The 25,499-nt window shown below is 33.0% G+C and overlaps 1 protein-coding gene across 1 annotated transcript in view; it reads left to right on the forward strand.

Moving 5' to 3' along the window:
- The window catches only part of LMF1 (lipase maturation factor 1), a 745,091-nt gene that overhangs the window by 256,652 nt on the left and 462,940 nt on the right, over positions 1-25,499 (forward strand). The window contains exon 4 of the mRNA XM_074279711.1: positions 6,771-6,919. Within this exon, the coding sequence (XP_074135812.1) occupies positions 6,908-6,919 (12 nt within the window). The 5' untranslated portion in view covers positions 6,771-6,907. The remainder of the gene's footprint in view (positions 1-6,770; positions 6,920-25,499) is intronic.

Here is a 25,499-nt window from a genome sequence, read left to right on the forward strand (position 1 = left end):
ACTCCAGAGCTGATTTTATCTGGTTGCTGCCTTTAGTAAGTGCCATTAAGATTCTAAAAATGTCCTTTAAAAAAAAGTTAGTTATATAATAGCTAAGTGATCATGTGCTGCCTGATGTCACATTCAGCTTTGGAACATCTTGTGAGGAAAAGCTCTTTGTTAACATAGAACAACCTTTTTGCTCAGGGTTCTGGGATATTTATTAGGTTTAGACAGATATTAAATATAGCTGAAATAGAAACATCAGTGGTAATGATGGAGATTCAGTTTAAGCAAGAATTTTCAGTTTTGGAAATAATCTGGTAATGATACTTCTATACTTTTAATTCCAGGATTCTAAAGCATTTTTCATTCCAGTCAGCCTTATTTTACTGAGGTAATAAATTAGAAATTAAAAGAGAATTTCTTGTTTTAGAATTATGCAAAGGAAATTAGGAGCTCAGACATTCTATTTTTTTCTAATCTGCTAACTTAATGATAAAAATAAAAAATTGCTATCCTGAACTGCATGTCAGAAAATTTGATGGTAGTTTTTATTTTTTTAGTTTCTTCATCAATGTTTTTTGGACTGTTTACGATGTGATAAAATACGATAGCATTTATAAAGCTCTTCTCACACCTTTTAATTTTTATTTGTAATTTAATTAGAGTAAATGTAGTTCTTTCTTCACCTTACCAGCACATGTGTCTGTTATACACTGTTATATGCATGGTTATATGCTGAGTTTTGGAAAATACTACTTACTCAGCTCTTCAGGAAATTTGGAGTAGAAGAAAGGTGGCAAGGATAGGAGTTCATTTTAAAGGATGTAATGACTAAATCTGCTTTATATTACTTTCTCTGTTGTCTGTCAATGGCTATGATATCAAAGATATAGCTTTCCTGCAAGCTTACAGAAAGAGAGGGTGAATAAGAATGAAAGCAATACAATTTATTTTTAAAATTCCTTATAATATGCTTTAAAAAGGTACACACACTTCTTTATGACTTCCTAGGCTAGCTTCTCCTCCATAGTATTAGGTTATTTTTGAATAAACAATTTAGGTTCCTTTTATTGCTTTTCTCTTGATCAAAATCCAAAGGGGTTTGGGTATACCCCTAAAAATTATAAAGCTTGATAACCTCTTTCTTTACTTTTATAAGTACTATTTCTCCATTGTAGACTACCTTTTGCAGCTGGCTGTGTTGTCCTAGTACCACCGAAGAGCCAGAGATTGGCAAAAGCTGCAGGTGCAGTAACTTAGGACTGTTCAGGATTTTCTCCTTTTTTTTTTTGCATGGCAAACATTAATGGACACTGATACTTCCCCTTGTTTTCTCATTACGGATTAGGGATTGTGAAACCTTGGGTTGGAATCCTTAATGATATAATAACACAAAATAATATATGTCCTATTAGAAATAATGCCCTTTGTGGGGAACATTAATATGAATAAGTCAGATCTTTCAAGAGCTCATTAATACTTAACTGACTCAAATCTTTTTAGCCTAACAATACTTACTTTAGTTTATCAGAAAAGAAATGTAAAATATATGTGTCCTTTCATGAAAGAAATAAATGTGTGATTTGTAGTAGCAAAGCCAAAAATAAAAACAATTATTTAAAATTTCTGAAAATCAATAACTTAGACAAATGAAATTCTTTATAGAAGTACAAAATAAAACTCAATCACTTCTTTTCCTTTCCTTTCAATTCTAAGTCTGACATTTTGCAAGGTACTAAACTGATTTATTGGGTTGTTGAGATTTTTGAAGATGCAACTACCATTTCAGTGTGTGACAAGTACAACCACTGAAAATTGTGTCATTGGCAGCTTATTTATTTATTTATTATAAAATTTGGACCCTTCCACTACCACACTGAGAGAGATAACAATGGTGCTCATTGTATGAGCAATGCAGCTGCTGAAATTTGACTAGATCCAACCAAAGAAAACAGAAGCAGGTGGGTCAATAACATGACCCTTTCATTCCCAGACATATCAGTGTGCAGTGAGGGCCTAAGGGATCGCCATGCTGAGATGATGTGGCAGCTTCAGCCCTAACTTGAAAAACAAGCCTACAGCAAGCCTATGTCAGCTTCACAGAGTTGAGGATTTGAGTTTCATTTGTAAGAGACCCTGAATGTTTCAGGCTTAATAGCATTTGTTGTCACTTGTTAAACCTGAATAGGACTAAAGAAGTCCAGATTACATTCATAAAAAAGGCAGAAGTGCATAGGTATCCCTTTACCTTGCTCATTTGCATTTCTCTGGTAACAATTATATTTTTCTTTCTTTCCTGCCTCCTTTTTCTGTCATTTAGATCAGTCTCCCGATTCTACCAGTTAAGTTTTTTTTTTTTTTTTTGGTGTCATTCAAATTTTATTTTAAAATTTCTTTCTTTGTATGTATGAAAAGTTAGGTGGCAACTTGGAAGAGAAAAGAGCTGTTGGGTAATTTATTCCTCCTTAAAGCCAAGGTGGAAATTTTGCTAATCTTTACTTTTTTAAAAGTAATTCTTTCTATCTATCTATAAATACACACACACACATAATTATATCATCTTTGGCTTACATTTACATCCTTTTTGAGCCTAAAACATTTAAATTCAGAGTTTCTATGATAAAGGCTATTAGGTTGAAAATGTGAACAACTGTTCTTAACAGTTTGCAATTATAGAAAATGGGAGCCATTTGCAAGAACTCAATTGATAGATTCCAACCTTGCTTTTTACTCTTAAATTATAGGGTCAGCTTGAAGTATAATACAATCCATCCCCCAACTTCCACCTTGATCTGTATTTAGATATTTTATTAAAACATGACAAGTTGTTGAACTGTTTTTTTTATTTGTAAATGAGGAAGTTGAATAACATAATTTTTAAGGGCCCTTTTGGGTCTGAGATTTTGTTATTAGTCTTTTAGTTTGAAGGAACTGTGCCATGATCAAATTTGTATGCACCTTCCTCAGTGCTTCACACAATGCTCTTCGTGTAGGTACATAGTAGTTGTTGAATGGATGAATGGCTCCAACAATTAAAGTTAGTTGAGAGTCACTGTCATGCAAAGTATTTAACATTTTATATGATAACCTTTGGTTATAAAATTAATTTCTTTTCAGTGAAAATAATTATAAAGTTTATGAAAAGTAGGTTCGAGAAAATGCTTTTACATTTATTAGAGTAAGAAAGTAAATATTAACTCAAATAAAAAATACAGAAGTTTTAGTAAAGTTGGTCTTTTTTTTAAAAAAGGTTTTGAATCTATGTAAAAAGAGGAAAAGCTTTTTTGTTGAATAAATGATCAGAAAAAGCTTTCCTAAAAATTTAAGTTTCTCCTTTCTATACTGTTGTCTGAGGACTTAGAGGAAATATATTACTTTGCTAAGTGGTTGCTTTTTGGGAATTTTGGAACTGTGCATTTTTGAAAGTCTAGAAGATAGGAAAGTATATATGGACAGGTTGTATTCACTTTTGGAGGCAAAGTCCTCATTGATGATATTATAGATCTGTTGGAGTTTGGGGAAAATTTGGAAGAAAGGAAAGACAGTATTAAATCATCTGGGAGTTAAGAAGGAGAAGGAAAAATCTGACTCTTTCAAAAGGTAACTTTTAAAGTATGGTATTTTTTGATCAATGGGTAAGATAACATATCTCTGAACATATTATTAATTGACTAGGTTCTTTCAAATGGAATCATACTTGCATGCACAAGATTGTTGTGGGGAAAGCATTTTATAACTTAAAAAGCTTCATGGAAACATGAGCAATTATTCTGTGGGAAAACGAGGTCTTAATAGTGTATCTAACTTATGAATATGCTAAAAATTGTAGTCCTTTCATTAACTAAATGCCATTTGTTTCTGCACTAGAAGGTAGGTCTAAGATATTTTCTCTCCCACCTCTTCTTGCTTTTTCTTTTAAACTTATAGCTTGCCACCTTTATTTTAAATTATTCCTTCTCCTTTCCCTTCTTTTACAGCTTACTGTGATTGCCAGCTGTTTAAAAAACAGCTAGGAGAGCTTTCTCCCAACAACACTTTACCATTGTTGACTGTCTTTTTGCTTGTCAGTCAGACATTCTTCTTCCTTTGCGTTTGCATCATCTAGACATCTCCTTTTCAGGCATCCTTCAGACTTGATTATACTTCTAGAATCATACACAAGTGGTAGTGCCAGGGTTTGAACTTGTAGCTAAAGAATGAGTAGCACAGGTGCAGATCCTACTGAGGTAAATTAAGCACCCATAAGAGTCAAAGATATTAGGTTTCTTTATATTATGGTCCCTAAAGCTGATTGAAATATGTAAGGAAAAAACAAACATACTTTTGTTTGGGTCACTGCATTCGTAGGCAGTTTTTGTTTTAATGACCAGATAAAAGAAACACTAATTATTTATGTTGCCTCTTGACACAAGATATTACTGCCCATGGAGGGCACATTAGAAAATGTAAAGTCTTGGGCTCTCTTAACCACTGATTAAGCACGTATAGGATGTGTCTGTGAGGGAAGACAGTAATTTCCATATGAAAACATCCATAACAGTGGGATTCTTGTGGTGGCTTAGGCTAACAAGATATACTACCACTTTGCTGCCAGTTAGACCAATGACTACTATTTGTTGCTCAGTTTAGTAACAATTAACCTTTCACATTCGGCATTAAGCGGTGCTTTTCTGTTGCAGCTGCTTTTATAACAATGTAATTCACTTCTCACCAAAGTAGGACAAATTTTGAAGCTGGGACTTTGAGAAAACCAAAGACTACATACATATAGAATGGAGATTTTCTTTTAAACTTCCTTGAGTTTAATCTGTAAAGTGTAGGTCAGATTTGTAGATATAATTTAATAACAAGTTAATTAAAAATAAATTATACTTGATGAATGCAGACATTTTAATGTGACAATTATACAGAGAAATACTTCATCATTAGCTTCTAAAATCTCTATTTGTCTTTCCCAAAGTCAGAATTAAATTATAGTGAAAATTAAATAGAAACAGATGAAAACTACATTAAAAGAAATAAATCCAGTACACTAAGATATTATTTAAATGGCTATACATCCTTATTTATAAATTAAAGGAAACTCGTGTTGCCCTAATGAGGCAAGCATTATCAAGGTGAAGAAGATATAGTTATTATGACTATAAGTGGTGAATAGATCAATAATGTAGTTCGATATTTTATATACCGTAATATAAAAGGAGGTATATTACTTTTACCATTATCACTCACATTCGGCAAGAGTGAACACAAATTTTTGCTTCTAAGAAGAAACTTCTAGGATTTACGTACAAACACAAATCTTTAATAAAATTTTTAAAAATTCAGTTTTAGATTATCTTCTACCCCCCATATTCATTGAAAAGGAAAGAAATAACACAAACACCAACTTTCATGTATATTTTGTACCAAGGAAAAGATGCCAAAGGTAGGGGGAAAAGAGAATTTTGTTTAACTTCTTTAAGATTTAGTATTATTTACATTTTTAGATCCTCTTCCTGATTTTTCTTTAGGCAGTGATACTACAACTACAAGAGGATTTTTTTTTTCTTTTAAAATGTTTGAACTTCATCAAGGACCAATCAATCAATAAATAAGCATTGTGTTAGACTTCCTGGAGTAACTTTTTTTTTTTTTTAATATCTGATGGTCACTTTTATTTACTTGCTTTGAAAAACTATCTTTGATATTTCCACTCACTCATTTCATGTTGCCACTACTTTCAAGGAGACGATGAGCACAATTATATAATTGAATTTATTCAGTGTCTATATTAAAAGACACTTCTACCAGAATCTACAGAACAAATGCAAGGTGATCAAATACAAAATGATTAAGAGACAGAGGGCAGCAGTTATTGGGGGGGAATTTAGCAAAGCTTCTTGGGCTTAAGTTGAGTCATGAAGGAAGTGAGAACTCTGAGATGGATTTGAGGAGACTTCAGCCCAGGCCCAGCTAGTGGAAGGGCTTGAGATGAGACATGGAATTCCATGTATGAAGATATTTGGAGGATTGTAAGTTGAGTTAAGTTGAAGCAAGTAATCTTGAGATTCTAAGAGATGGAAATGAGATAATGCATCATAGAATTGGGGGCCACCTGTGCAAAGACTTCATGTCTGTTAGAGATAGAGAGAATAATGTGTAAGGAACATCAAGAAGGTCAGTTTGACTAGATTGTATAGAATGTGAAGGAGAAAAATATATTAAAGCAAGAAATGTAGGTTGAATGGAAGTTGTGAAGGACCTGAAGTGCCAAATAGGAGTTGGTATTTTCCCTTGGGGTCAGTGAACTTTAAAAAAAATATATGACTACATTCTAAATATAAAGCAAGACAGTGTCATTTAATTTACATTAAGGATATGACAACATGCATACTCCCAAACTATTATAGCATGCACAGTAGCTGAAAGGAACTTTTTCCCTCTTTTATTTTGTGAGAGAGAGAGAGAGAGACATTTATTAACTTGCTTTAAGAAATTCCCTCTCTTACCAATGCCTCCTCTCCATCCATCCATTCTTTCTTTTCATACTTATGGGAAGTCCAGGTATAAAACAGCTAATTGGTAATTTATAGTTTTATTGAGACTAGACTTGTAAATGCAAACCTAACTCTTCATAATTCTAAGCCTAGTTCTCTATTCTTCTCTCAGGAATCTTCATAATAATTAGCCAGATTTGCTAGAATTTAAGATTATATCATTAGTACCCAATTTTCTTTGAAATGCACTTTGGCTTTAAAAAACCAAAACTTTGCTTTTTAAAATTTTTTTTTTGTGTTCTTTAGGATGGGAATTTCAGCTACTGGAAACAGGATTTTTGGGGATATTCTTGTGCCCTCTATGGACTTTTTCTCCACTACCCAAACATACCCCAACTTCCAACATTGTTATATGGGGATTTCGATGGCTTATTTTCCGTATTATGCTTGGTGCGGTAAGTAGGACATTTATATTCTTTATTTTGGATAGTCTTTTAGGATTATCTTGAAACAAAAAAATAAAATAAAATAAAAAACCCATCAACCCTCTGAATCATGAAAATTAGTATGAAAATTTTATTCAGTCCTTTGTGAAAGATAAACTCTTTTTTTTTTTTTACAAAAAAAGCTTTTTATTTTCAAAATACATGCAAATATAGTTTCCAACATTCATCCTTGCAAAACTGTGTTCCAAATTTTTCTCTCTCCTTTTCCCCACCACCTATCTCTAGACAGCAAGTATTCCAAAATCTGTAAAGTGTATAATTCTTCTATACATATTTCCACATTTATCATACACAAGAAAAATAAGACCAAAAAGGAAAGAAAAATGAGGGAAAAAAACAAAAAGCAAACAAATAACAATAAAACGGTGAAAATATATGTTGTGATCCACACTCAGTCCCCACAGTCCTCTCTCTGGTGCAGATGACTCTCTTCATCACAAGTCTGTTGGAATTGGTCTGAATCATCTCATTGTTGTGAAGAGCCATGTCCATCAGAATTGATCATTACATAATCTTGTTGATGTCCTGTACAATATTCTCCTGGTTCTACTCACTTCAGTTTATGTAAGTTTCTCCAGGCCTCCCTGAAATCCTCCTGCTGATCATTTCTTATAGCACAGTAATATCTTATAATGTTCATATACCATAACTTATTCAGCCATTCTCCAGTTGATGGGCATCCACTCAGTTCCCAGCTCCTTACCACTACAAAAAGGGCTGCCACAAACATTTTTGCACATGTGGGTCCCTTTCCCTCCTTTAAGATCTCTTTGGGATGTAAAAACAGTGGAGACACTGCTGGTTCAAAGGGTATGCACAGTTTGATAGCCCTTTGGGTGAAGTTCCAAATTGTGCTCCAGAATAGTTGTATCAGCTCACAACTCTACCAGCATTGTATCAGTGTCCCAATTTTCCCACATCTCCTCCAACATTTATCTTATCTTTTCCTGTCATCTTAGCTAATCTGAGAGGTATGTAGTGGTACTTCAGAGTTGTTTTGATTTAAATTTATTTGATCAATAGTAATTTAGAGCATTTTTATATGACTAGAAATGTTTTTTATTTCTTCATCTGAAAATTGTCTCTTAATATCCTTTGACCATTTATCATTTGGTCAACATGACCTTCCATGTGAATGTCAAACTAATTGCTCTCCTTGAATCTCTTGCCCTAGTATCTTCTTTATATCCTACCTACAAACCATCATCCTGGGTAATCTATACTACTTACTTTCTGACTTCCTGTAGCATATTAATGGGAAAAAAATAGGAAACTTTGTCCACTATTATGTTAATAAGTTCCAGAGAATACTCTATTCTGAATTGAAAGAGGAAGTTGCAATGAAGTGATTCAAGGCAATTCCACTAGGCTTAGGATAGGAAATTTCATCAGCATCCAGAGAGAGAGCTACGGAGACTGAATTGAAATGTTTTTCTTTTTCTTTTTCATGGATTTTTCCCTTTTGATCTGATTTTTCTTCCACATTACAAATATGGAAATATTTTCCAAAAATTGCACATATTCAACTTATATCAGTTTATTTCCTCTCTTGGGGAAGGGGAAGATAAGGGAGAGAGAAACATTCAGAACACAAAGTCTTACAGAAATGAAGGCATTTTTATACATATCTAGTAAAGAAAATATTATTGAAAATTTTTTTTAAAAAAGAAAGAAAGGTGTTCACTGAAAGCTGTATCTTGGGATATGGGAAAGGGGGAGAGTGATAAAAGAGAGGATATATTGAGGGAGGGAGTTGGAATATTTTTGAGAAGGAGCAGGATGAAAGGAGAAAGAGAATAAATGGAGGAAATACAACAATAGTAATTGTAAAACAAATTTTGAAGCAAGTTTCTCTGTTAAAGCCTCATTTCTCAAACATAAAGAAACTAAGTCAAATATATACATATGCGTGTGTACGTATAAAGTAAGTTGTTCCCCAATAAAATCTCAGCACTCTCTCACAAAATAAAATAAAATAAATATGAAATAAATATGAAATCAATAAAGTAAATAAAAATAATAATAAACTAAATTAAATAAAAACAAATACTCAAAGGTGAGTTCTCTGCTGCTCAAGAATCTTTTAAACTATGTTCTTATTGAGACTGATTCTTCTGTACATATGTTCCAGAGCTTTTTCTTCTCACTTCCAGTCCCACACTGATAGGAGGTAGATGATCTATTCTCTTCATTGAGATTGAGATCATCTGACATTAGCAGTCTTTGCTCCCTTTCTCTTTGTTCCTATTGATAATTAAATCAGTCATATTTGGAAGCAAGGGGATATATATAATTATATTCTTGGTGGAAGATTACGAGCAGTAATATCTTGTAAAATATTAAATCCAATGACAAAGTTACAAGAAAACTCTAGCAAAAAGTACTAAATTTAATATTTTCCTCTATATGAGATGTTTCTTTTCATATTTGATCTCTTTGAAGATGACTAGAGTTAACCTGCCATTTGAATTGTCTTAGCTTCTTTCTTTAGTTCAAGTCTTTAAAAAATTAACTTGACATTATATGTATGATAATTTTAGATAACTCCCATTTTTCTTTATCAGAATCTTTTATTTTTATCTTCATATTTTAATTCTTAGAGCTGTCCATATCTCTTGGGTTGAATTAAAGAATTTTAGTCCATGGGATTCTACTTATCCTTTCTCTAGATCATATGTAACCTAGTCATCCAGAATATAAGTACATGGTAAAACTGTGGTCAGCATTTCCTATCCTTCATTATAAATTTCAAAATAGAGTGGTTGCTTCTGTGTAATTTTTCTAATTTGGAATCATATCCTGATCTTTATACATTTATTCTCCACAAAGCCTACCTATTGAAGTTCCTGGACTTCTTCACCTGAGTTTCTTTTGTTAATATATATTGTATGTTTAGCGTCAGTTTTTTGAGTAAGGTTTACCCTTCCAGAGTCAAATTCTTATCATTTGTCCTATCTGATCAAATCTCAGTGACATTTATGGACAAATATTGATTCTGTCAAATTTAAGACCATAAATCAATTACACTTTCAATGAAGTGTTTATCATTCTTTTTTTAAATATTGCAAGTTTATATTTAGTTTCTTTAAAATCTGCCATCCCTTCCATTTCATACTGGATAATATTTCTGGAAAGCATGTAGAAGAAGATTATTTTTAAAAGGGAGATGGCATAGACATTTATTCTAATTGAGTTAAATAATAAATGGTTTGGTTTTTGTATTCTTTACTTTCTTAATTGTAGACTCTAACATACAAAGACATCTGATATACTTCTAGTTAACCATGTGCTATTTATATGCTATATTTTTAAAAACTAGTATTGTTTGAGACAAATTGAGCTGTACAAAAGGACAAAACAAATCATGAAGTAGTTAAATTTTATAGTCTAAGGAACTATGAACTTTTATAAATCAATTTCTCTTTGCAACGGGCATATTGGTTCTGTCAAATAATTTCCCCCAAATCTGTATGTGGGCTCAAAAACATTCCTTTTTCTCGTAAACCAATGTGGCCCAAAGTGGTTATTTTCTGTCGCCAGTGGCCAAGACTGCTAGGAACATGCAAGTGGCCCTCAAATGAGTTAAAGATGTGAAGAAAACTTGGAATCGTTCATCTGTATAATGAGATCCTAGATGTTTGAGACAGTGGGGGTAACCAGAGAACAAACTAAGGAAACATACATATGTATGTGCCTGTTAGTTGTGATATTGAAATCCATTTTTCCCTCTTGCTCTCTTTGCAGAATGTTTATGGTTGGGTTTTTTTTTTAAATATTCGGAATATTTGATAAATAATGTAAGGAACTGAAAGTGAAATATTTAGATAAGTTTACCTGTGCTGAAACAACTATTTTGTTCAGTTCTGGTAAGTATTTTATACTGTGACATATGGCAATTTATCTTTCTTTAAGGATTTGGTATAGAAGCATGACTGAAATAAAACCTATTACTTAATTGCTTGATCTGAACTTGAAAGACACATTTACCACAGATTAAAAATTCAATAAAATTTAAGAAGTGCTTATTAGTCTTTGTCCTATTAGATTCTTTCTAGACTCACAAAGGGAGATAGCATGATTTAATAAATAAAATGCTGAATTTGGAGTTAGAAAGTCCTAGACTCAGATCTTGCTTGTGACATTCATATAAATATGGACAAATCACTTAACCCCCCTGAGCTTCAAGTTCCTCATCTGTAAAATAAGGATAACAATTTCTTTAATATCTGTCTCTAAGGTTATTTTCAGGATCAAATAGTACAGTGTATACAACAAGGCTTTATAATCTTTAAAACAGAAATAAATATCAATACTAATAATCATGATTATTCATTGTCTTGGATTCAGCCTCATTTCTGTTATAATTAATTTTAAAGAAAATATATTTATAAATTACATACTTATAGTTTACTAGTTTTAGTGTACATGTCAATAATTATGGTAACCTCTCAACAATAAATTTTCCCTTTATACTAGTAGTTTGAGAGTGAAGTTGATCCTACAAAAAGTATGTGTATCCCTATACATACATACAAAAATACATACATACATACACACACACACATCGTCATATGTTTCCAGTTGATGGGCTTTAGGGTAAAAATCTTTCGATGATGAAAATAGCATTGGTAGATTGTAGCTTGCTTGACTTTTTGCTCTTAAGTGAAGGGTTAATTTTTTTCCTTATGATTGTTAACTAGCAGAAAGTCTCTTAAGCTTGATAGGGTGTCAAATTAATTATTTATTTTTTATTTTATTTTTATTTATTTTTGTTTTCTAACATAAATTATTATTATATTTTTAAATGACTACTTTTATGTACCAAAGCCCTAATAGAAATAAATCAATTATAAATCTAAGAGCAGAAATATCAAAATAGATAAAGATACCTCATATATTACTACTGCTATATTACATTACATCCTCAGTACTAGTAAATATCCAATATTATATGAGAAGTCAAATTCATACATATGTGCTTATGCTTGGACCTCAATACTGTATAGGCATTAGGAAAAGTATTAGACATGTTTGTAGTCTTTAATAAGCTTACAGTCTGGTTGGGAAGACAAAACATAAAAGGCATAATTAGACTGCAACACAAAACAGGATCTAAGTATGCTCTGATTTGTTGCATTGACGATAATGAGGAGGGAGAAAGGAAGGAAGAGAGGGGGGAGAGAAGAAGAGAGGGAGAGGGAGAGGGAGAGGGAGAGGGAGAAGGAGAGGGAGAGGAAGAGAGAGAGAGAGAGAGAGAGAGAGAGAGAGAGAGAGAGAGAGAGAGAGAGAGAGAGAGAGAGAGAGAGAGAGAGAATATGAATGAGAATGAACTAGTACATGGCATTATTTTAGGAGGAGAAAAGGTTTTCATGGAGGAGGTGGGAATTGAGTAAATCTTTGGAAGATGGATAAGCTCTTAAAAAGGGAAAGAAAGATATCTTATATAGGCTTAGGGGAACTTAAATTTGCATATGGATCTGATATTATTGCTTGCTTATCATTAACCACAATATATATTCTACTGGAGAAGGAGAATGATGTCTGAGCATAACAGAAAAGTCTTGAGATAGCCATGTGGGTAATATAGTAGGGAATCAACAAAAGACTAAGAAAGGAATTATAGCTGACCTCTCTAAGTGGATTAGCAATTCATTTCCTCATAACTTTTCCTGGCAATATTCTGAAACCTGGGAACAGAGAGTATATATTGTAGAAGTGAAGAGAATGAGAACTGAATGATGAAGCAGGTAAAATAATCTGGGATGTTGATATAATCAGCATTGAAATAATAGAACATAGTACAGAGATTGGCTCGGCAGATGTTTGTGGTCAGGGAGCTAAACAGACTAGATAAAATAGGGGAATGATTACAAATCCAAGTGAAGTAGAGAACGGTAGGTATAGACATTTCACATTATTTCTGGTTCACAAACTTAAGTTGCTAGTCAGATTTTCTGTGATTGTTCTGCATAAAAGGTAAGTTCAAAAAAATCCTCTTCATGCAAGGAAATTTCTACTACTTTTTACATAGCAGACTTTTTAATCTATCCTTAATCAGAACTAGCAAACATCTTGTTCCATATTTTAGCACAAGTTTCTAGGAGCTAGAAATATTATTTGAAAACAAATAGCCTAGAATATGGAAGATGTCTGAACAGAATATTCATTCAATTTGACCCATGCTGTAGAGAAAATCCATTGATCTGGGGCTTCAAGCCTATGTTATGTAGTAATTATAATTATTTAAAATATTCAAAAAATTACATCATTGTCATTGTTAATATATCACTGGGATGATCTGGAACAGCTCCTAGTTTTGCAGTAAACAATTTGTATATAGTGTGAAAAGGAACGACAAAATCCAGTATTGTTTTATGGGGTTTGTAGTCTTTGAGAATATCTAAAACATTTAAAGATTTCCTCATTCAAACAATCATCCTTGTTTTTCATCTAAATTAAAATTTACTGAAATCTAAGCACTTAAATGAGATCAATTGAAATAAAAATTTTAAAGTGCTTAGCACAGAGCCTGGAATATAGTAAGAGCTTAATATAAATGTCTTCTTCTTTTCCCTACTTAGCATGTAATAACTTGCACAATTGAATTTTTTTTTTGAGTGGACAGTAATCTGCATTGTTTCACTTGAGTAAGGCAACTATACTGGATAATAGCATATAGAGGCTTTGGATTATACCTACTTAGTGATAGTTTATCTCTAATGACATTCTGTGGGTTGTCATTTAAGTCCTTATTCTGGTAAGTTAAACATAGCATATATGCATTTCATTACCCTACCTACATGGCAAATGTATTCTGCTGCAGGGCAGTTTCAGTGGTATTATTTTTTTGGTGTGTGGCTTTTACTCCCAAGAGACTCATTTCCTATTAATTAAATTGGATTTTACAGTTTGGACTGTATTCCTTTATAAGGAATGGAGATTCTTCTATTAACATATTGAAAAGATCAATATTCTTATAATGTATAGAGAGTTCTTTGTAAACTTTTAAGGATTATATAAATGGCAGGTGTTATTATTAGTGTTATTAAAATAATAAAAGTTAAAGATTTCATAAATCTGGACTTCACCCTTTTAACTGTTGTTCCTCATATTATATGACATAATCAAAAAGTAAATATTTGGCCAAAATATAACACACACATACACACACACATATCTATATATAAACACTTGGCATGATCTTTTTTTTATAGAGGAATGATATTTTATTTTTCATAATGTTTTTCTTTTGTTTTCTTTTTATTATATTTTTTTATTTTCAAAATTATGCATAGATAATTTGAAGATTTGAAGCTCTTTGAGAGAGCACTGTATGTATCTGAAAGCAAAATCTATCCTTTTATACCAACATTTCCCCAGTATTGCCATATGATAACAAGACATAGAATACTACTGCCTGAAAATTTAAAAATAACTCACAAAGAGTACAGTGGAGGAGGTACTTGGTGGATGTGAACAGGCAATAGTATATGACCAATGAAGAACTTCAAAGAATGGGAGTAAAAGATATTGGCAAAAAATTCTATATCAAGAAGAGAGGATGGACAAATTAAATGGTAAGGGAGATGATGATATATGAACATCCAAAATGAATCAATGTTATATCAACAAAGAAACTTGTATCAATTTGGAGAAACAGGGATAAAAGTCACAGAAAATCAACAGCAGGATTATGACTTGGAGATTTCCAAATTAATTTATGGGTATGAAAATTACAATTTGGCTGTGTAAAGCATTTTTTTTTTGACATTGTGATTGATGTAATGGTAAATCTATAGGTTAATTTGATGTTTATTTTCAAATGTGAGATAAAAATTATAAGTGGCTCACCCATGAATGTGTAATGACTTACCAATTGTTAAGATTTTCCTTTATTATTATAAAATATTATTTTTGTAATTCTGAAGTCTCAAATGTATCTTGATTGGTAATACATTTTGTTTGTATTTTAATGGAATTGCTCTTTCTACTCATTCTTCCTAAATCTTGTTTAGTAAGAAGATGGAAAAAAGTTGATCATTTTTATGAATTTGCTTTATATTCTGCTACTTTGTAGCTAAAAGTATTTTTGGTTAATTCTATTGGATTTTCTAAATAAGTCAGTCAAAAGTCAGTCAAATAAATGAGCATTTATTTAGGGCCTACTATGTGCCGGGCACTGATAATACAAAGAGAAAAGGGAAGCAATCCCTGTCTTTACATTTAAATGGGTAGGCAAATGCTTCATGAGTATATAGGAATAAATACTAAATGAATCCTATGAAATTTTCAAAGGGAAGGAAAAAGCAGGAAAAGATCGGTTTAGGATCTGGAAAGATTTCATGTAGAAAGTGACACTTTCTATAAGGAAATCAGGGATTCTGAGAGGCAGAGAAGAAAGTAAAGGAGAGCATTCTAAACATGACAGATAACTAGTGCAGAAGTTCAGAAACGACCTCATCCAAACTATCAATAATAATGGAAAAATGCTTAAAATCACTAATAATGAGAGATACAAATTAAAACTATTTAGATTTTCTATCCCATACCTTTCATATTAGCAAAGGTAACAATAGAAGAAATATATGTTGGAAAAAACAGGAATGATACTTATGCATTGTTGTTGGAGCTCTAAATTAGTAGAGTCATTCTAGAAAGAAAAGTGGAATTCAGCTTCAAATCTTATTAAATTGTGCATACCCTTTAACACAATTATATCACACTAAGTCCATACTCTAAAGAGACTGCAGAAAGAGGAAATGGACTATTTGTATCTGCTCTTTTTATATTAACCCCAAATTGGAAACTAAGAGAGAGGTGTTCCCTCATTAAGGAATGGCTAAGTATAATGAACGAGTATCATGCTATAAGAAGAAGAAATAATGAAGTGGACATTTTCAAAAGAAATGAAGAACTCTGATTATGAAATCGTAATAAATTGAACAAAAGAGAGCAATTTCTATCTTTAAATCATTATAAAGAAAAACATCTTTTAAAAAGTTCAAAACTTGGGGGCAGCTAGGAGGCGCAGTGGATAGAGCAACAGCCCAGAATTCAGGAGGACCTGAGTTCAAATGTGGTCTCAGACACTTAACACTTCCTAGCTGTGTGACCCTGGGCAAGTCACTTAACCCCAGCCTCAGGGGGAGATGGGGAAGTAAAAGTTCAAAACTGATTAATAAAATGACTAACCCTGAATTCAGAAGACCAAAGAGAAATCACACTTTCCACCTCCTGTCTGGGAGATGATAGTCTTAAAAATCCAATAAACAGAGATATACACATTTAGATGTGGACATTGATAGAAGGGTTTTTGGATCTGTTTCATTGTTTTTGTTTTTTACTGAACTAAAGAAATGTCAAATTATCATAATAAATAATAATAAAATGGGTGTTAGCCTCCCTCCCTGAAACCCCTAATTCTTCAACTAACACCCAAATTCAAGATATAATTATTTCCTTCTCTTAATTTTCCTCTAGTGGAAAGGACCGTTGGATTTGTTGCTAGTGGATCTGGGTTGAAATTTCAATTATTCTATTTGCTATTTAGATGTTCTTTGGCAAATAAATTAACTTAAGCAAATATCTGAACTTTTTTTTTTTAATCTCAGTTTCCTCATCTTTAGAATGAGAAGTTTAGAACAGATGAACTATAAGAACTTCCTAGCTGCCCATGTATGATCCTATGATGCTTCTTTGGGATTTTCTCCTTAACTCCTACCTTTATTTTCTTAGTGACCCTCTAATAAATTATGGCTTCAAAGAGACAATAGGTGAAAAAGTAGAGTGGAAAGAACACTTCAGGTTTTGATGATAGAGGATCTGGGTTCAAATTTCACTTCTGATACTCACTTTGAGGAAACCACATAATCTCTCTGATCTTCAATTTCTTTACCTACCAAAGGAGAAGGATAGATTTGATAGTTCCTAAGGGCACTTTCAGATGTAAAGCTATGATCCTCTATTTTCTTTATAGTTCAGAATCAGATTTGTTATTTAGTCATTTCTTACTTTAAAGTGGTTACCTCAAATCTATATGAATGTCAAAACCACTTCATAACTTCATAATAATAGCTTAATAAAAATAATAATTTAAAAATAATTTAATAATAGTTTTCAAGATACATACAAAGATAGTTTTCAACATTCACCCTCACAAAACCCTGTGTTCCAAATTTTCTCTCTTCTCCCCACTCTCTCCTCTGGACAGCAAACGATCCAATATATGTTAAATATGTGTAATTCTTCTATACATATTTCCACATTTATCATGTTGCACATGGAAAATCAAATTAAAAAGAAAAAAAATGAGAAAGAAAAAAAAAGAAAACAACAACAAAAAAGATGAAAATACTATGTTGTGATCCATATTCAATTCCCAAAGTCTTCTTTCTGGATGCAGATGGCTTTCTCCATTACAAATCCATCGGAATAGATCTGAATCTTCTCATTGTTGAAAAGAGCCAAGTCCATCACAAGTAATCATTTGCTTAATCTTCTTGTTGCTGTGTACAATGTTCTTGTGATTCCCTTAGCATTAGTTCATGTAGGTCTTAGTAGGCCTTTCTGAAATCATTCTGCTGAATTCTTTTATGACAATAATATTCCAGTACATTCATATACCATAACTTACTCAGCCATTCTCCAATTAATGGGCATCCACTCAGTTTTTATTTCTTACCACTACAAACATTTTTGCACATGTGGGTCCTTTTACTTTTTTTAATGATCTCTTTGGAAAATAAGTTCAGTAGAGACATTGCTGGATCAAAAGGTATGCACATACCCTTTGGTATGCCAATTGGGAATAATTTCAAATTGCTCTTCAGAATGGTTGAATCAGTTCACAATTCCACTAACAATGTATGAGTGTCCCATTTTTCCCACATTCCCTTCAACATTTATCATTATCTTTTCTTGCCATCTTAGCCAGTCTGAGAGATGTGTAGTGATACCTTGGAGTTGTTTTAATTTGCATTTCTCTAATCAATAGTAATTTAGAGCATTTTTTCATGTGACTAGAAATGGTTTTAATTTCTTTATCTGAAAATTGTCTGTTCATATCCTTTGAAATGGTGATTTTTATTGAGTGGTTTATTTCTAGACCTTTGTAAAAGTCATCCTTTACTTCCATAAAGCCAAGTTTTGATGGCTACATTTCTAGATGAAATAAAATTTGGATTCTTTTCTGATGGCATCCTGTGTTTTCTATTGATCTGTACTTTTACACTGTCAATTTTTCCAGGCAATTTTCTTGTATGATTTCCTTGAATAAATCATTTATATTTTATTCCTTAATGTTTTTTTCTGGATAACTAAAAGTTTTTAGGTTTTCTCAAAAGGTTTGTGCTCTAGTTCTTTTTTTTTTTTTGATTTGTAGAGATCTTAAGTTTCTTTCTAATTTTTCTATATTTTATTTTGTTATTTTTCTGTCTCTACCGTTTTTTCCCATCTGAGCCATTCTGTTGTTCAGAAAATCAATGTTTTAGTAAGATTTTTCACCAAAAGCTCCAAGTTATCAAGTTTAATTTTTGCTTCTTAGTATTTTTTTCATTGCTCTTATATTTATCTTTTTAGATGGTATGTCTTCCTGCATAGCACTTATCGAATTTTTAACCACTTTGAAATTTCTTATAGTAGATATATTCTAAGGGTGAGTGTGTGTGGGGTGTCTTTTGGGAATTTCTCATTTTACTTTATAATATTTAATTTCTTTTCTTGGGGCTTCTTTCTTTTTTTAATTTTGTTTTTTATTAACTTTTATAATTATAGCATTTTCTTTGACAGTACAGATGCATAGGTAATTTTTTTTTTAAAACATTATCCCTTGTACTCCCTTCTGTTCTGAGTTTTTCCCCTCCTTCCCTCCACGCCCTCCCCTAGATGTCAGGCATTCTCATACATATTAAATATCTTATAGTATATCCTAGGTACAATATATATGTACAGAACCGAATTTTGTTGTTGTTGTAAAGGAAGGATTGTATTCGCAAGGTAAAAATAATCTGGGAAGAGAAACAAAACAAAACAAAATAATGCTCACAATTTACACTCATTTCCCAGTATTCCTTTTCTGGATGTAGCTGATTCTGTCCATCATTGATCAATTGGAATTGGATTAGCTCTTCTCTATGTTGAAGATATCCACTTCCATCAGAATACATCCTCATACAGTATCATTGTTAAAGTATATAATAATCCCCTAGTTCTGCTCGTTTCACTCAGCATCAATTGATGTAAGTCTCTCCAAGCCTCTCTGTATTCCTCCTGTTGGTCATTTCTTACAGAACAATAATATTCCACAGAGAGGCTTGGAGAGACTTACATCAACTGTTGCTGAGTGAAATGAGCAGAACCAGAAGATCACTGTACACTTCAACAACAATACTGTATGAGGATGTATTCTGATGGAAGTGGAAATCTTCAACATAAAGAAGATCTAACTCACTTCCAGTTGATCAATGATGGACAGAAATAACTATACCCAGAGAAGGAACACTGGGAAGCGAATGTAAATTGTTAGCACTACTGTCTATCTACCCAGGTTACTTATACCTTCGGAAGCTAATAATTAATGTGCAACAAGAAAAAGGTATTTACACACATATATTGTGTCTAGGTTATATTGTAACAGATGTAAAATGTATGGGATTACCTGCCATCGGGGGGAGGGAGTGAATAATTTGGAAAAATGAATAAAAAAAAAAAAAGAAACACCTAGGGAATATCATTTTTATGACATTAACATTACCTAGGGATCACAAATGACTTGCTCTGACTATTTTGGAAGCTATAATTTGGCGTACTATATATAAGTGTTGTCTCTTGTGGCTTTACTGATTAGAATTCATTGGAATTTCCATCAGAATTCCCTAGAAGTATGGCAGAATCTAGGTAGAATAAGGAAGGATATTAATTGATGATGAAATAAATTTCTGTTCAATCATGAAAAAAAAGAACAATAATATTCCATAACATTCATATACCATAATTTACCAAACCATTCTCCAATTGATGGACATCCATTCATTTTCCAGTTTCTAGCCACTATGAAAAGGGCTGCCACAAACATTTGGCACAAACAGGTCCCTTTCCCTTCTTTAGTATTTCCTTGGGATATAAGCCCAGTAGTAGTATGGCTGGGTCAAAGGGTATGCACATTTTGATAACTTTTTGGGCAAAATTCCAGATTGCTCTCCAGAATGGTTGGATTCTTTCAACTCTACCAACAATGCATCAGTGTCCCAGTTTTCCCACAGCCCCTCCAACATTCATTGTTATTTGTTCCTGTCATCTTAGCCATTCTGACAGGTGTGTAATGATATCTCAGAGTTGTCTTAATTTGCATTTCTCTGATCAATAGTGATTTGGAACACTTTCATATGAGTGGAAATAGTTTTAATTTCATCATCTGAAAATTGTCTATTCATATCCTTTGACCATTTATTAATTGGAGAATGGCTTGATTTCTTATAAAGTCAATTCTCTGTATATTTTGGAGATGAGGCCTTTATCAGAACCTTTAACTGTAAAAATGTTTTCCCAATTTGTTACTTCCCTTCTAATCTTGTTTGCATTAGTTTTGTTTGTGCAGAAACTTTTTAATTTTGTGTAATCAAAATTTTCTATTTTGTGATCAATAATGGTCTCTAGTTCTCCCTTGGACACAAACTCCTTCCTCCTCCACAAGTCTGAGAGGTAAACCATCCCATGTTCCTCCAATTTATTTATTATTTCATTCTTTATGCCTAAATCTTGGACCCATTTTGATCTTATCTTAGTATGTGGTGTTAAATGTGGGTCCATGCCTAGTTTCTGCCATACTAATTTCCAGTTTTCCCAGCAGTTTTTGTCAAATAATGAATACTTATTCCAAAATTTGGGATCTTTGGGTTTGTCAAACACTAGATTGCTATTTTTATTCACTATCTTGCCCTGTGAACCTAACCTATTCCACTGACCAACTAGTCTATTTCTCAGCCAATACCAAATGGTTTTGGTGACTGTTGCTTTATAATACAGTTCTAGATCAGGTACAGCTAGACCACCTTCATTTAATTTTTTTTCATTACTTCCCTTGAAATTCTCGACCTTTTGTGGTTCCATATGAATTCTGTTGTTATTTTTTCTAGGTCATTAAAATAGTTTCTTGGGAGTCTGATTGGTATAGCACTAAATAAATAGATTATTTTAGGGAATATTGTCATCTTAATTATATTCGCTCGGCCTATCCAAGAGCACTGAATGTCTTTCCAATTATTTAAATCTGACTTTATTTTTGTGGCAAGTGTTTTGTAATATTGCTCATATAATTCCTGACTTTCCTTTGGTACGTTGATTCCCAAATATTTTATACTATTGACAGTTATTTTGAATGAAATATCTCTTTGTATCTCTTGCTGTTGGATTGTGTTGGTAATGTATAAAAATGCTGAGGATTTATGTGGATTTATTTTGTATCCTGCAACTTTGCTAAAGTTCTAAATTATTTCTAATAGCTTTTTAGCAGAGTCTTTGGGGTTCTCTAAGTATACCATCATATCGTCTACAAAGAGCGATAGTTTGGTTTCCTCATTACCTACTCTAATTCCTTTAATCTCTTTCTCTACTTATCACTGCTTTGGTTGTATCCCACACATTTTGGTATGATGTCTCATTGTCATTTTCTTGGGTGAAGTTATTAATTATGTTTATGATTTGCTGTTTTATCCACTCATTCTTTAATATAAGATTATTTAGTTTACAATTATTTTTTGGTCTATTTTCCCCTGGCTTTTTTATTAAATGTAATTTTGATTGCATTGTGGTCTGAAAGGGATGCATTTACTATTTCTGCCTTACTGCATTTGATTTTGAGGTTTTTATGCCCTAGTATATGATCAATTTTTGTATAGGTTCCATGAACTGCTGAGAAGAAAGTATATTCCTTTCTGTCTCCAATAAGCTTTCACCAAAGATCTAACATATCAAACTTTTCTAGTATTCTATTTACTTCTTTGACTTCTTTCTTAATTTATTTTGTGGTTTGATTTATCTAATGCTGAGAGTGCAAGGTTGAGATCTCCCACTATTATAGTTTTGCTGTCTATTTCTTCTTGCAGTTCTCTTAATTTCTCTTTTAAGAATTTAGATGCTGCACCGCTTGGTGCATATATGTTTAATACTAATACTGCTTCATTATCTATGCTACCCTTTAGCAAGATATAGTGCCATACCTTATCTCTTTTAATTAGATCAATTTTTGTTTTTGTTTGATCTGAGATGAGGATGGCTACCCCTGCTTTTTTGGCTTCACATGAAGCATAGTAGATTCTGCTCCACCCTTTTACTTTTAGTTTGAATGTATCACCCTGTTTCAGTTGTGTTTTCTGTAAACAACATATAATAGGATTCTGACTTTTAATCCATTCTGCTAACTGCTTCTCTTTATGGGGGAGTTTACCCCATTCACATTTATGATTAGAATGACTAATTCTGTATTGCTTGCCATCCTATTAACCCCTGCTTATGCTTTTCCCCTTTCCTTCCCTCTTACCCCCCTTCCAAGTATTAAACTTGTGAACACCACTTGCTTTTCACAGCCCTCCCTTTTTAGTATCCCTCCCCCACCTTAACTTTCCTCCCCTTATTTTACCCCTTTTCCTCACAATTTCTGTATTCCCTTCCCCTTAGCTTACTTCTTCCCTCTCACTTTTCAATGAAGTGGAAGAAGTTTCACTATAAATCGAATATGCCTATTGATACACACTATGTTCATCTCTCTCCTTTCTTTCTCTCAGATATAATAGATTTCCTTTGCCTCTTCATGAGATGTGGTATCACCACTTTAGACTTTTTTATGATATAATTTCCTTTCCACCTCTAGTTTCTAGGACAAATTATACATACGTTCTTTACATATTTTTATAGCAGAAGTATAGTTCTCAAGATTTCTTTTTACCTTTTTAGAAATCTCTTGAGTTCTGTATTTGAAGATCAAACATTTTATGTAGGTCTGGTTTTTTCATCAAGAATAAATGGAATTCATTTATTTTGTTAAATGTCCCTGGAAAATGATGCTCATTTTTGCTGGGTAAGTTATTCTTGGCTGCATACCAAGTTCCTTAGCCTTTCAGAATATCATGTTTCAGGCCCTTTGTTCTTTTAATGTGGATGCTGCTAGATCCTGGGTTATCCTTATTGTGGCTCCTCCATATCTGAATTGCTTTTTTCTAGCAGCTTCCAATATCTTTTCCTTTGTCTGATGGTTCTTGAACTTGGCCACTATATTTCTTGGCGTTTTAATTTTAGGGTCCCTTTCAGTAGGTGATCGATAAATTTTTTCAATGTCTATTTTACCCTCTGTTTCCAAAACATCTGGGCAGTTCTCTTTGATAATTTCCTCGAAAATAGTGTCCAAGCTCTTTTTTTCCTCACATTTTTCAGGGAGTCCAATTATTCTCAAATTTTCTCTCCTGGATCTGTTTTCCCAGGTCTGTTGTCTTTCTAATAAGGTACTTGACATTCTTTTCTATTGTTTCGTTTTTCTGGTTTTGCTTGACTATCTCTTGGTTTCTCCTTGAGTCATTCATTTCTACTTGTTCGAGTCTAATTTTCAATGATGTATTTTCTTCACTCACTTTTTTTTATATCTTTTTGTAATTGTCCAATTGTGTTTTTATCTTCTATGGAATTTTTTTTCCATTTTATCCATTTTATTTTTTAGAGAGCTGATTTCTTTATCCATCTTACTAATCCTGTTTTCCTTGGAGTTGTTTGCCTTTTCTAATTCAATAATTTTATTTCTAAATGATTTGATCTCTTTATCCACTCTGGATGACTTCTCCAGGCTCTCTTTCCAAGCTTCCCTTTCCTTGTCCCATTTCTCTTCTAGCTCTCTTGTGAGGGCCTTTTTGATTTCCTCTATGAGATTCTTTTATATTGAGGAACAGATCATATCTCCCTTAGGGGATTGCTCTGGGGACAGTCTGTTTTTAGTCTCCTCAGAATTTGAAGTCTGCTCTTTCTCCATACAGAAGCTGTTAGAGCTCTTTTGAATTTTTTGTTCATTTTTTCAAGAGCAGAATGGAAGAAAAATTGACACGAGTAACAATTGGTCTGTTTTGAGGGGAATGGGTGTGGATGGTGTTAATGGGCTTCCTCTACAGACTGGGGGTAGGGCAGCAGAGAGCCAGTAACAGAACATCGATGGCTGTGCTGCGTCTGCACTCTGAGGCTCTGAGAACGAGCTGAGTCACTCCAGGTGGGGGTTGGGGGTGGCCGGTTCCAAGAGATGCTAGCTTTCTGGGGTTTTATTCTTCACCTCAGGTGTTTACCCCTTCTCTGCTGCTCCTGGCTTGCTGCCAAGATGGAATATCCACACTGGGGTAAAAGTCTTTTTGCAGAAACGGTGGAGATCGTACCCCTCCCCCCTCAGGTTTGAGCTGTATGAGCTGCCTGTCTCACTCTGGCTTGCCTGCCCTCAGTCTGCTCCCAGTCTGTTCGACCCTCCCCTGAGCAAACACAGACCTTCTCTGGCGTATTTCAAGGATGTCTTCTGTTGGTGATTATTTGTGCGTTTCTTTTCCGGTCAAGCATTAACTCTGAGGCTTGTCATGAAATAAGTCCTGAGAGAAAAGGTGGAGCTCAAGCAGCTGTCTGCCTCCATGCCGCCATCTTGGCTGGAAGTCCAGCTTCTTTCTTTAGGATCTTTCTTACTGGGAGGTTTCCTGTAAAAATTTTGTTCATTTCTCCTCTTCCCCCCACTTTTTTTTTTTAACTTTATTTGCCTCATTAATTTCTGTGATGAGTGGTAGTTGTGTATAATCAGATCAATTCACTAGCCATCCTGCTTCATCTATAATTTGTAGGAATTAGAACTTTAAAGAAAAAAATTATGGAAATTACTCAATCCAAATACTTTATTTGATTAATGAATTGACTATCATAGACTTGGTAGTACCTGAATGAACAATTTGTTTCTCATTTATGTGTGCATCTTAACAAATAATCTACTTTTCATTCAGGTATATATATTTTTTTCTTTTTATCATATTTGAATGAATAACTAATAAACAAAACTCTAGTATTTGTTAGAGCCCACATTTCAATAGCTGTGTGAGGTGATCAGTGGAACAGGAGAAATAGGAGGAGGGTGAGAAAGAAAGATAAAGAGAAAGAAGGAAAAGATAAGCAAGGATAAGGGAAGTAGACACAGTACTATAACAGTGTGTACATATACCAGTTAGTCAACAAACTTATAACATAAATGCAGAAGTATATTTAAATAATGAAACTTGTATTTCCATAATGAAAAATTAATAGTTTATGGAGATGTGTGTATCTAATGCTATTTGTTTGAAAGAATAATAGGAATAAGTAGGAATATTCTGGTTTTAACTGGAAAACTGAAACCTAGTAGTTTCAATGGATTATTTAATTTTTAATCTTGTAAACTTTGCGCTTCTTGCATTTGCATTGGAAATACATGTTGGCCCAAAAGTCTCAGTGGAGTGTGCATTGGCTTGCCTCAGAAAGAAGTTCAGGAATT

Source organism: Sminthopsis crassicaudata, chromosome 1 (genome assembly GCF_048593235.1).
Source record: "Sminthopsis crassicaudata isolate SCR6 chromosome 1, ASM4859323v1, whole genome shotgun sequence".
NCBI classification, from domain to species: Eukaryota; Metazoa; Chordata; class Mammalia; order Dasyuromorphia; family Dasyuridae; genus Sminthopsis; species Sminthopsis crassicaudata.